This window comes from Hakea prostrata, chromosome 9, assembly GCF_041222555.1.
Source record: "Hakea prostrata isolate BN-2017 chromosome 9, UWA_Hpros_2, whole genome shotgun sequence".
Lineage (NCBI taxonomy): Eukaryota > Viridiplantae > Streptophyta > Magnoliopsida > Proteales > Proteaceae > Hakea > Hakea prostrata.
Genome location: NC_142608.1, coordinates 11,228,290 through 11,242,621, shown reverse-complemented (window position 1 = coordinate 11,242,621; position 14,332 = coordinate 11,228,290). Strand labels below are relative to the sequence as shown.

General features: G+C 36.0%; 1 protein-coding gene across 2 annotated transcripts; it reads right to left on the bottom strand.

The window, feature by feature from the left end:
* Positions 1-3,600: 3,600 nt before the first annotated feature.
* Positions 3,601-7,111, bottom strand: LOC149004636 (CBS domain-containing protein CBSX5-like). 2 transcript variants are annotated; one of them, XR_016175686.1, is made up of 3 exons: positions 6,572-7,111; positions 5,054-6,287; positions 3,603-4,864 (listed from the first exon to the last, which is right to left on the bottom strand). XR_016175686.1 is itself a non-coding variant. In XM_089169490.1 (2 exons), the coding sequence occupies exons 1-2, from the start codon at positions 6,907-6,909 to the stop codon at positions 5,462-5,464; spliced, it is 1,164 nt and encodes a 387-aa protein (XP_089025616.1). In that variant the 5' UTR covers positions 6,910-7,111; the 3' UTR covers positions 3,601-5,461. The 2 variants fall into 2 exon arrangements, 1 of the variants encoding a protein (XP_089025616.1); XM_089169490.1 differs by having other exon boundaries at positions 3,601-6,287.
* Between the last annotated feature and the right edge of the window lie 7,221 nt (positions 7,112-14,332).

Below are 14,332 nucleotides of genomic sequence, written 5' to 3'. Positions count from 1 at the left end.
CAAGAAGTTAAATTCTAATATGACTCCCTTTCTCTGTTAGTCTCCTAGGAGACTAGGAGACTAGCAAGTTACATTTATAACACTCCCCTTCAAGTTGGATCGAAGACATTATTTGAGATCAACTTGCTCAATGCAATTTGAAACAATCCCTTTGACAAGGCTTTGGTAAAGACATCTGCAAATTGATTTTCACTTCTTACATAAGGGGTTTCTATAGTTCCATCCTAAAATTTCTCACGAACAAAATGATAATCAACTTCAATGTGTTTAGTTCTTTCATGAAACACTGGATTAGAGGCAATGTGTGTAGCCGCTTGATTGTCAGAGAACAACTTCATGGGTTTTTTAGAACCTCTCACCCCCAATTATTGAAGTAGGGCACCAATCTAGACTAATTCACTAGTGGCAGACGACATTGCTCGTTATTCTGCTTCGCATTAGAACGAGCGACAACATTTTGTTTTTTACTTCTTCAAAAGACTAAATTTTCTCCTACAAAAAGCCAGTAGTTGATCTTCGACCAGTAGGATTGTCAGACAATCTGCATCGGCATATCCTTCAATGTTTGTGTCCATTCTTCTTCATGTAAATGCCCATTCCTAGAGAAGACTTCAGATAACGTAGTATATGATTAACCAATTCCATGTGCCCTTTGGTAGAATTATGCATAAACTGACTGACATAGTTCACTGCATATGCAATGTCAGGTCTGGTAATAGTCAAATAAATCAATTTTCCAACCAACTTTTGAAAACAATTATTATCTTGCAATGGAGAATCATCATTAGTAACCTTACAAGTGTAATCTATGGGTGTGTTGGCTAGTTTCACACCCAATTTGGCAGTTTCTTTCAACAAACCTTTGAGAGATTAATAATCATTTACTACACCTGACAACTTCAATTCCAAGAAAATATCGAAGTAGTCTCAAGTCTTTAATATCAAAAATCTTCTTCAAATATTCTTTGAGGGTATTGATTCCTTTATGATCATCTCCAGTGATTACAATGTCATCCACGTATACCAAAATTACTGTTGTGCCAGTAGAGCCTTTCTTCACAAACATGGAGGAATCTAATTCACTTCTAGTGAATCCAAATCTAATAAGAGTTGTACTTAACTTTTCATACCATGCTTGTGGTGATTGCTTTAAGCCATATATTGCTTTCTTCAATTACAAGCAAGTCCATCTTGTTTTTTTAATGGGCAGCCCTGGAGGAATTTTCATATAAACTTCTTTTTGTAAGTCTCCCTGTAAAAATGCATTTTTTACATCCATTTGCAAAAGTGGCCATCCATGATTAACAGCAACTGACATCAATATTCTTACAGTATTCATTTTAACTACAGGAGCAAATGTCTCTCTATAATCAATTCCATATGTTTGAGTATATCCTTTGGCAACAAGCCTTGCCTTATACCTTTTTAGAGTCCCATCACTCTTGAATTTGGTCTTGTAGACCCAACGACATCCAACTGGATGTTTGCTACTTGGGAGTTATACTATATCCCATGTTTTATTTTTATGAAAAGCTTCTAGTTCCTCTTTTATAGCCTTTACCCATTTAGGTGAATTTTTAGCTTCAATAAAATTGGTCGGCTCCTTATAGTCTTCAATGGCCGAAAGATATGTAAAATATTGAGGGGATATATTATCATAACTTATATGAGATTGGATTGGGAGCTTAATTGTATGATAAGTGGTAAACTCGCGCAATCTCACTGAAGGCTGAGAGACCTGATGGACTTGCTTGTAAATTGAAGAAAGCAATATATGGCTTAAAGCAATCGCCACGAGCATGGTATGAAAAGTTAAGTACAGCTCTTATTAGATTTGGATTTATAAGAAGTGGATCAGATTCCTCCATGTTTGTGAAGAAAGCATTTACTGGCACAATAATAATTTTGGTATACGTGGATGATATTGTAATTACTGGAAATGATCATTAAGGAATCAATACCTCAAAGAATATTTGAAGAAGACTTTTGACATCAAGGACTTGGGACAACTTCGATACTTTCTTGGAATTGAAGTTGCAAGGTCTAGTAAGGGATTATTTATCTCTCAAAGGAAATATGTTATTGATTTGTTGAAAGAAACTGGCAAGTTGAGTGTGAAACCAGCCAACACACCCATGAATTACACTTGTAAGGCTACTAATATGATTCTTCATTGCAGAATAATAATTGTTTTCAAATGTTGGTTGAAAAATTGATTTATTTGACCATTACCAGACCTAACATTGCATATGCAGTGAGCTATGTCAGTCAGTTTATGCATAATCCTACCAAAGGGCACATGGAATTGGTTAATCATATACTACATTATCTGAAGTCTTCTCTAGGAAGGGGCATCTGCATGAAAAAGAATGGACACACAAATATTGAAGGATATGCCGATGCAAATTGGGCTGGCAATCCTACTGATCGAAGATCTACTGGCTTTTGTGTATTCATAGGAGAAAATTTAGTCTCTTGGAGAAGCAAAAACAAAATGTTGTCGCTCGTTCTAGTGCAGAAGCAGAGTACAGAGCAATGACATCTGCCACTAGTGAATTAGTTTGGATTGGTGCCCTACTTCAAGAATTGGGGGTGAGAAGTTTTAAAGAATCCATGAAGTTATTCTGCGACAATCAAGCGGCTACACACATTGCTTCTAATCCGGTGTTTCATGAAAGAACTAAACACATTGAAGTTGATTGTCATTTTGTTCGTGAGAATGTTTAGGATGGAACTATAGAAACTCCTTATGTAAGAAGTGAAAATCAGCTTGCAAATGTCTTCACCAAAGCTTTGTCAAAGGGATTGTTTCAAATTGCATTAAGCAAGTTGACCTCAAATGATGTCTTCGATCCAACTTGAGGGGGAGTGTTCTAAATTTAACTTGCTAGTCTCCCAACTTTATAAGGAGACTAGCAAAGAGGGGGAGTCATATTAGAATTTAACTTCTTGTAGAACTCTTACTCTTTTCTATTTAAAGATAATGAAACCTCACCTCAGAAGTAAGTTGATTGGGTTTCCTTGCCGTGGATGTAGTCTTCACATTGAATGCCAAACCACGTTAATTCTTGGGTTTTTGTATGAATGTTTATAATAAATTCAACACAAGCTAACCAAACAGTTAATTGTATGAACCAAGACTCCATAGATTTGAAATTTATAGATTTGAAAAGCCACAAGAATTATTATTACAATTAAATGGACCATATCTGATTTTCTTGTTCATGAGCTTGATTTTCTATTTTGACCCACGAAATCACAGATAGTGCAATTTATTATATCCTCCTACTTAATTTTATTGGGATCTTACCACTGCGCATTCCAGAATCACCAAGGATGGGAGAGGATAGGATATCATTCGTTCATGTATCAAGTATGTGTTGGGTGATTCATTAACTTACACTAGTCATGATAATGTTCCTCATGAACAACTTTAACAAGAAAGAATAATGGAGTGTTCAATTACCAGAAGTCAAAAAAACACCAGAAGGATATCCTTCTCCTAGTCTCCCTCAATGTTTTCTGAGAGAGATGACACTAATATGTAAGTGTTTGAGATAAAGGCATGACCTAACGTCCTCTATATGGATATCATGATGCACTTCTCACATCAAGGATTGCTGGCTAGACTAGGATTAAGAGGAACTGATAGACATGCCTGAGGAGTACGTAAAAGAAAGGATGAGATGGCGAGATGCCCTGAATCATAATAAGTTAATAGACGAAACAGATCCAGAGGAACTCACAGATGTATCTTAAGAAGAAACGAATATTATATTATCATATGGCAGAAACCAAATCTGTTGCAGGAACAAAATAGGTTACCAACTTTGCTGGAATTGATTACAGTTTTTTATATTACTTTCTTACTGACTATTTTTCGAAGACCTAACTTTCTAGATATCCTCAAAGGAGATTTTCTTTTTTCACATCTTGTTGATCCCTCCTCACCACCCACCCTAGGTGCCCTCTTGTTACTTATTTGAATCTTTTTATTATTAAAATTCTTTATCAAATTATATACATACATTGATACATAGAAGGCCGTGTCTTTTCTTTCCTTTCTCCAAAGAAAAGAAGGCCTTGTCTTTCAATAAGATGAGGGGAAAAGTCTTATAACAAAGTTCTTATATTTTCTAAAAAGTGAAGGCCTGTGAGCTCATTTTATTAATGTAGAAGGCTTGATATTGTTCAACTTTTTGTTTGTCCAGTTTTTTGCCCTAAAAAATTGAACGATTTTAAAAAAATAATTTTATCATTTTGAAACGTTAAGATAGAAAGGGAAGAAATGGTTTATTTTTATTAAGAGAAAATAAAAAAATAAAAAAAAATAAAAAGGCGAGAAAAGACTTTCCATCATTCCAATTTCCATGTACCCATTAATAGAAAGAATTATGAGGGCGTTACCAGTTCCGTTTCTTCTGGTTCATAGGCTGCATTAACACGAATTTCCACCGTGGTTTCCCATTCAAGTTGATCCATATTTTTAACGTACCATCAAGAAACCTCATTTACAGCTAATCAATTCAAAGAAAAATCTTAAATTTCTTTTTTTAGGATAAGAAAAAGTTAGAATGATTTTATATCCAGCTGTTATCAACTTCTCCACTCTCCGGCTCCTGGTTATACTTATACCCCTCTGAGGTTTTTTTTAATCATTTTTCTCCCAGTTTACCAGTATTTTTCCTTTTGAGGGTAGAAATAGTTTTTATTCTTATTATTTTTTGTCAAAGGAATTTATCCCTGCTTTTATGATTTTTACTCCTTCCCGATCCATGAATTCAAGAGCTGATCCATGAATCCGATACCAAACCTCAAACGATGATGCCGCAGAGAAGATCTCTGGAAGCCTCCTCGAATTAACCTACAGGGTCAACACATCGGTGAGAAAATCTTCCTCGAATGATAATAGCTAGAAGGTGGTTCGGCATAAACGCAATTGAATAAAACAGAGGAAGAGAAGAATTAAAGTTAGGGATGATGGTGATAATGGGAAATTAAAAGACTTGTTGCTGAGGGTTTTCTTCTAAAGCTGCAAAATAGACGTCTGCACCTTGTGTGTTGTTTCCATCGTTTTCTTCTCAAGCAAGTGAACTGAAGAACCATCAGAATTTGATGGATGTCTCTTGTTCCATCGTCCTGCAAAACACTTCCAAGTTAAAACTTTCCGGAGAAGATTCAAGGTTGAAACTTTGAAACAGAAATATTCTTTAACTCTCTTTTGGTCTGTATTGATAATTGCAGTTTTGGAAGAAGAAATTAAGAAGCATAGCCCTTTCACTCTTCATGACTAAAGACTACTAAACCGACAATAAAATAGAACAAAAATAAAAGAAACCACCAAGAAAGAAAGATTCAAATCACAAGCCGACTTGATTTGAAAACGTTTCAGACAAGATTACAACCCCTCAAATTTTTATTTTTCAAAGCTCTTTTTGGAAATCGCGATTCAAAGTCCGTCTCAATAGGAAGACCATTTCAGATGTTCGCGAAAAACCTTCAGAATATCCGGGAAAGTAACGATTCCGATCAAGCTATAGTCGTCTTCAATGACCCAAACATAGCTAACGCGGTGCGCCAGCGCCTGTATCATCACGGCCACCAAAGAACTCTTTGGATGACACACAATCGCTTCTGATCTCCTCATAATCCTCGCCGAGTAACTTCCTGATCGAGACCTGATCACCCGATTCGATAACGATCGAGTAGGCGATGAAGAGTATTCGTCATCCGAAGACGAACACGAACTGAATTCCTCCATTAGTTCCAACATTCCTTCAAGATTCCTCTCTTTTAGCCTTGCCTTCACCACTCTCACCAAATCTTCCGGTGGACCACCGCAGTCGATGTAAGCCATAAGATCGCCGGCTGAGAGTGTTGCGATCGCTGCTGCGACAGTCTCATCGCAACTTGCAAGAGTAAAGGGAGAGATCTCTCCAATTAGTTTCCCTGACTCGTCGACAACTGCAACAGAGGTTAGACGACTGAGAGAGCGACCAATGGATTCCACGGCCGATATCGCCGGCTCATGATAGTTGACGGTGAGGACTTCAGTGCTCACAATGCCGAGAGATTCGATTGTCAAAGCAGGGATTGGAGAGAAGAGGCCAATGGAGCTCAGGAGGAAACGAACTACGTCTTCCTGAGTGAGCCAACAGAATTCACGGCCGTTGTGGAGGGTAGGACCGCAAGAACTCTTGTGGAGGTGCTTTTTTCTCGAACTGCTGTGTATTGGAACAACGATGTTCTGCGCTCCTTCAAGAATGAGATCGATCGCGTCTAGCAAGCTGAAAATTACCAGAAAAACAGACGAAATTATTTTCGGATTTTGGAAATTATAATTCCAAATGAATTGAAGTTTATAAAACCAGAAAAACAGAAAGAGAGAGATCAAAATCAAGAAATTCTGCGAAATATGAAACAATCCAGTGTTTAAAAAACGGTAAAAAGAAGATCCGAATGAATCAACCCCCAGAACATTGCCGCCTCACTTTCGAAAGAGAACCTCCAAAAAGCGAGAGCCAGAAAACATGGAAAAGGATCAATGAGAATCAGGTGTCAGTATTCGAACCTTGAGTGAGGCTCAACATGTCTCACGAGACCGGAAATCTTCGGAAGAAGCACAGAGACAGGAGATTTAAGCGCAGATGATGGAGAAGAGAGATTCTTTTCCTCGCAGAGATAGCAAATAACATCCACCATGCAAACCTTGCCTACGCATCGACAGTCATCAAAATCTGGTATCTCCTTGGAGGAGTGATCGCATATCCAAACGCTCAGATAAGATTCTTCCGATTTCTTCAGCGCGCTTAAAGCTTCGCCGACGGTAGCAGAGATCGAAAGCGATCTCAACGCCGGTTTTCCAAGACAGAGGTCGGATACCTCATGAACCAAAGAGCTAACTGCCATACAATAACAAACAGAAAATTAAAGCCAACAAAGATCCGAACGAGAAACGTTCGAATGAGTTGCAGAGAGAGAGAGATTTCGATCTCTCAAGCAAGAAGCCAAGAACAAACCCTAAAACAGGGGATAAAGAAGAAGAGGCGATTTCGAGAGCCTTGTGAGAGGATTTTGCTCCGTTAAGACTCTTTGATAACAACTCAAGCTGTTACTTGTAAGCTGTGACACGGGAAAGGAGAGAGGTTATATTTATAGGAGGAGGTTACCGGGAAAAAGAGGTAAAACCGGTTTTCATCTACGTACGGTTCAGCAAATTGTGGGTCCACGTCACTGGCATAACTGGTAAAAGCGGTCCTCATCGACGTATCGTTAATGAAAATTGTGGGGTCCACGTCACTGTTAATGCTCTTTTTGCTCGTGTGTAAAGCATTTAGATTGTTATTATTTCACCGTTTCACGAAAAAAAAGAAAAAAAAAATGGAATTTTAACTGTTGCAACTTGCAAGTTGCAATCTTTAATCCATTCACCCGGCTTTAACTGAACCCGGTCTAATTTCATGGTTCAAATAGGAAAGGCGCGTACGCGTAAGTGGAGAAAATGACCTCTTTCTCGACTTTTAGAGTTGAGTGCAAGCTCAGGGCATTGAGGTCATACATGACAATAATTTATTTTTTTTTGGTAAACATACATGACAATAATTCATTCTTAGTTTCTTAACCAAGAAAAGAAAGCAGTAACTTGTTACAAGTCAACACACAATCTTACTTTTACTCTCTTTCTTTCTTTTCTTTTCTTTTCTCTTCTTTCTTTCTTCTTCTTCTTCTTCTTCTTTTTTTCTTTTTCTTTCTTTTTTATTTTTTTTATTTTTTTTATTTAAGACAATCATCCCACTAAACATATCAATAGGTTTGATACATGTTCATCGATTACATCTCTACTCCCCTTAAATCCTTCCACCATACAATTAAAAGGAGTTCTACTTTAAATACTGAAGAAATGAATCATAGATAACATTCCTCCTAAACATTTAGTGAAGAAATGTGAGAAGAGAATATTTTTTCTGCACACGACTATAAAGGACCTTAATTCAATGTTAAAATCATAAATCTTCTACTCCATTAGGTAAGAACACATTTATCCATTCTAGATTCACATCTACAATTTTGATAACATCATTCATGGTTCACCAAAAAAATACTTAGTAAAATTAGTTTTTGAACCCTAATGTTCCAAGTGGGTCACATAAATATTTAAAGAAATGTATACAAGTATATTTTTAATTATTATTTAAATCCCTAATAGTAGTGTGTATGATTTTATTTTCCATCAAAATATATCCTTCTATTTTTTAAGAAGGCAAAAGACATATGAAGGAATATTCTTTATACAAAAAAGTTAATATAAAGAACACTAACAATAAAAATTAATTTTAGTTTTCCATTTTTATGAATATAAATTTTATGTTCACAAAAAGGAGGCTACACAACATGTTTCGCTCGATCTTTTTTAACTTGTGATGTCAGTTGATCGTATACAATCAATATCTATCGAAGGTACTCTTCCTTTTTTTTGGGAATGATATAAATTCAAATAACAAATAGTGAAGTGTTATGTTTCACTGTAGAATTATTCATTAAACCAAGTAGAGAATTCGAAAACGGTGACTCATGAAATATGGCATGTTGACCGAGTGAATTAAACCTTTTTGATCATGTGGCACATAAGTACATATCTACTTTTCTTATTAAGCATGCTTGTCTCACCTATAATTAAATTAATAACCAACAAGTCAAGTTCAGATTAATTATCCATGATAAATCTCCATCTTCCACATTAGAAGGATGTGACATTCTTTATATATGAGATCTGTATTCTATGCATGTTCAAGATCTGTCACAAACCATATTGTGTGGATGACAAAGCTATAAATTTGATTAAATTTGACAAGAAGTATTGTATTCTAAGCATAATATCAAAACGTGTGTCAAACTATATTGTCCGAATAACAAATATGAACTCAATTAAACCCGATAACAATCTCGTGTTCTACCATGATTAAGATTTGTCTCAAACTATAGTGTGTAGATAACAAATCTAAACATTATTGAATACACAATTGAACTTATGATTTCTAACAATTTTCTTTATGCAAAAATGAAACCCCACCCCTCCAAAAAATTTTAAACATACATGATGGGAGAGAGAAAGAGTATTAATGTATTTGATTAGCTTGAGGGTGACCTGTTACCCACCCATGTGACCACAAGAAAAGCTCAATCATGTAGCTAGTGTACCTCTGTTTGTAGGCTACCTTACAAAATCGTACCTGACCTAAGTACAAACATATATCGAAAACACAGTCTCTTCATTTTCTATTTTTTCACCTACACAGTCACTTCTATTTTCTAACCTTGTTGGATTTATTTGTTTCTATATAGATGACTACCACTACTGTGCTAGAAATACATCCTCCAATTGACTTAAATTACATTATATTCTATTCAAATCAAATTTAGGGTGCTTACTTTTCTTGAAATAGTACTGGCAATCTATTAGTAGTTGTAACTACACAGTGATATTATAATAAGTATAGCTCAATATTGATCCCCCTTGTGGTCCTTTGTTAGTCTCATTTACGGTACCTACTTTTCTTGAAATAGTACTGGCAATCTATTAGTATTAGTAACTGCATAGTGGTGTGATAATTAAGTATAGCTTAGTACTGATTGTTTGATCCCCCTCGTGGTCCTTTGTTACGAACGAATGTGAGATTAGAAGAAAGTATAGCTAGGTTTGTGGTTGGCACCTCCTCAAGCAGAGAAAAGATAGAAGATAGTTGTTCATTCATAATCATTCCTTCCATTACGTTGTTCTTATAGTTCCCTCTCTCTCTCTCTCTCTCTCAGCATCTCAATTCCTCTCGATTCTTCCTTATCCAATGACAAAGTTGCCTTTTACTATCAACGGATACCTCCCCAGATTTCCCTACACAAAATCCTGCAATTTGATCAGCCTCCTCCTCTTGGCGAGATCTTTCTCTCATTGGAGCTGCAGACTGTGTCTGGTGGAGGTTGTCGAGGGGTTCAGCTGATGTAGTCCTCACAATGGTCCATGCTGGTGCTGCATCAGATGCCATATCATCAACAATTGAATAGTCAACCATCGTAACAGAGCCGCTGGGCAACCACCTCCTCAAGGTCTAAAAGAGGCCATAACAAAACCTAAACAGTCCAATTTACCAGTAAGTTCACTCTCTAGAGGATGAGAGAGGTTAGACACTCACAGAGGAGGACTTCTATTTTCTGACCTTCTTGGACTTATTTGTCTTTAAATAGAAGACTACCACCATTATACCAAAAGTATATCCACCAATTGATTAAAATTACATTATATTCTATTCAAATAAAATTTAGGGTACCTACTTTTCTTGAAATATTAATGGCAATCTATTAGTAGTAGTAACTACACAGTGATGTGATAATAAGTATTAGCTCAATATTGATCCCCCTTGTGGTCCTTTGTCAGTCTCATTTAGGGTACCTACTTTTCTTGAAATAGTACTGGCAATCTATTAGTAGTAGTAACTGCGTGGCAGTGTGATAATAAGTATAGCTTAGTACTGATCGTCTGATCCCCTTCACGGTCCCTCGTTAGTCCCATTTTTGGCCTAACGCCAAAGATACCATATCTCATTTTTACGATAAAATAATGTTCTTAACCTATTGTCTCGTCTCAAACATCGAACCCCACTCCGTCGCTAGAAATATCTTCATCCATTATACATACATTGACCTCACATCAATGTAAAACTATATAAGTAACTATACAACAATTTTGTTTTTCTTTATAACAAGTGCGCCCTTAAATCAAGCAAAATTTGGGTCCTCATGAAAATCCAAGAAAGCTAAGACCGTACAAGAACATGAGCAAATCCTTGTATGAGTGGCCCCAAGTGTTTTGGTGATGGAATTAAACTACTTAGGACCACTTGTTGAAGTGTGGTTTCATGTGGACTAAGCCATCACTTTCTTTTAAAGGAAGTAAAAGCAACCACAGAGTCAGAATTGTGTTGGTCCCAAGCATATGGTATATTTATTATGAATGGATCCATGCCACATATTTCTAGATAAGTCTCTAATTTTTGTGGTCTATTTTAATTTATTCTACAAAACTGCATGACATCACATGAAACTTTGCAAAATCAAATCATATTGAATATGAAAAGACATTTTTGAAGGTGAATTTTGACCAAAAAAAGATAAGATTATATTTAAAATATTTTTCAAACTATAATCGATTTAATCTAATCTGCAATGTCCTTATGTTTCGTGAGTTGGCATGTATCCAATTTTACTGGCATGAAAGTGTTCAAGAACAATAAGTTGTATTTTCTTTTTATTGTAACACAAATCATGCAATCTAAAGATTAACCTAACCTCATAATTAATGTAATCTAATGTGGTGTCTTTTTTAGCCAGATGCATGCATTGGAAACTAGCTTTAGAAACATAGATTTTCAATAATATCAATTACAAATCTTATCTTTGTTTTTCATTTCAAAATTTCATCACTATAATAGACTTATAAATTCAATATCAGTTACAAATCTTATCTTTCATTTTCATTTCAAAATTTCCTCATTATAATAGACTTATAACCAATGTTTAAAGTATCGATATCGAGTATCGTATCGATCAGGTGATTTTAAGAGACATGTCGTCTTGTATCGAGTATTTTATCGTTCTAACTAATGCATTTTAGTGTAATTCAATAGAGAAACGTATCGAGATGTATCGTATCGATTGGGTCAAACATGGATACGTATCGGCTAGTATTGTATGGTATCATGGGGTACTTTAAACCTTGCTTATAACTAACAAAATGGTAGATTGACTTCACATCCAGCCTTAGTTTTTGGCCAAAGCATGCAAGTAATTTGAATTCAAATAATGTTCCAGAATTTATGTGGATCAAAACATATGCAAGATTTATGCATAACTAATCAAAATTAATTAAGGGAAAAGATTTTCTAGGAGTCAGTTCAAAATCAAAATTATACAAGTCAAATTAAAACACCATACCTTATGTGATAAGTAGACCTCGTGGGCATTTAAACTCATGAACTCTTACTTCAGAAACTATTTATTTATGGTTGCTGGGAGTGGGTGGTTGATTTGGACCCTCCTTCTTCAATGCCTCTCTCCCATATAAATATATAATTAATATTAATTTATATATTTTTTTAATAAGTTCATTTAACATTGAAGGCAAATTGAATTGACTTTGATCCCATATTTCTCTAAATTTTGTCCCCAAAGTATGCTGATAGCTATGAGGAGCCATCTCTTACTAGCAAGTAGTTCTACTATGGTCAAAACACATGTTTCGGTAACTGCTCTCGTAATAGCGAAAACCAGTATTCTATCTTCATTCATCACAAGCATGCTGTTGTATATGTAAACAGGGGTATACTTGTCATTTTACTTACTCTTAGGATTGAGTGAGTCTTACGTATTTGTTAGGGGGGCAAAGTGGTCTTTTTAGCCTTGTGTTAGTATGCTATGTATTTTTTGGGGGTTTAGGATTAACTGATTCATTCGATTCTCTCATCTTCTCTCTCTCATTCTCTCTGATTCTTGTTCTTGGTTGTGTGAGTGGTGTTTCGATTATGCCCTAGCGTTCTACTTCTTCTTATTGGGTGATGCTCTCATGGAGATTGAATAGCTTGTGCTATTGATGTGTTGAAGACACTGGTTTGCTGGTTTGCTGTGGTGCTCTTGGCTTTGTGCAAGAAGAGAGATAAAGCTTCAGTTGGGCTACGGTTTTAGGTGTAGTCATTCCTTAGTCTTGTGTCTTCTTTCTTGGTCTATGTATAGAGTTCTTATCTCAAGATCTTAGGGTTGTAACATGATTCTTGCTATTGGATTGTTGCATGATCTGATGAATTCACTACTCATCCTTGGATGTAAGTCATTTGACCGAACCAAGTAAATGCTGGTGTATTGTCTTGCTTGATTTCTTTCTTTCTTGTTGCAATTTCACTGCATTTAGGTTACATTGCTTAACACACACCATAGTGCCCCAAGCCCTCTCAAGCAAACCCATTGCAGCTCACAGAGAGCCACCTAGGCGACAGACAATTCCAAATTAGAACTTCCACAACATAGGTTTAAACAAAATTTTGATCTTCCATTGGTTGAAGAATGCTTTACTCTGCTAAGAATCCAAGTGTGTAGTAATTTATTTCAAATATTAAAATAAATTTAATAAGTATTTTTAAATTATAATATTACGCATGACTAAATCTTATGATTGATTGAACACTGTTTGGAAGTTTCTTCCCAATTAAAGAAGGGATAGTTGTGGTCCAGTGGATGGGGAAGTTGGCTTATCATAGTAAATCTCAACTTGATTTTCTTAGGTGGTTAGCTCTATCATACAAAATTTCAATTTCATTTTCTTAAATAGTTTTTTTTTTTTTTTTTTGCTTCTATTGATAAGTACAACTACTCCAAGCATGATCGTACAAGTGTGATGCAACATGGCTTATCAAAATGAAAGAAATATTTTCCTTGAAAACTCATTGATAATTGACAGATCACTACAACATCAAGCATCAATTAACAAAAGAACAAACTAATCGTCTCCACATGGTAGGTAATAGGTAGAGAATATTCCAATCATAGATGCTTTACTCTCGTTTCTGGTTTGCCCGCAAGTTGGATCCAACGGCTGAAGTCGTTTTATTTATTTATTAATTAAGAAGAAAGCTGACATTAATTTGAACGGTGACAAAAGACTTATACGGAGAGGGTCCAGAAGATTCCTAAGCGGCTACAGAGAGCGAGAGCGAGAGAGAGAGAGAAATGCATTGCATGGAAGAAGGGTGAGCTGTCACGAAAGCGAGTGGAGAAGGAAATGTCAGAAAAGGTGAGCTGTAAGTGTGCTTATATGGTGGGTCCCCCATCATTCATATATATAATAAGGTCTGTTTGGCACATGGGGGTCTTTTTTAGGGGTGTGATCGTTGTCGTACGTACCATAGCCCGTGTATACGGACGGGACCCACCACGTGAAGTCTGAGCATATACGAACGTCGATCTCTGGCGGGCGTTTGGTATTGCTATTTATGAAAAGACAAATTCATTTCTCATTAACCAAACAAAAGCTACACGATTACAAGTGACAGTGATGTGGGATTCTTTTGTCTAAAATCTAATAATACAAGACTTAATTGACTTGAGTTGAGTAAATCCACTTGTGACTTGTGAGCCGAAAAAATTGACGCCTCTTTCGTAATCTATTTTGAAATTTTGTTTTCATAAATAGTTTGTGGTTAAAAGGTACTTGTTTTTGTTTTTAATCAGCTAATCACTAATTAACGAGAAGCCAGCACTGCTGCACTGGGTTGCTCGTGTCTGGGAGACG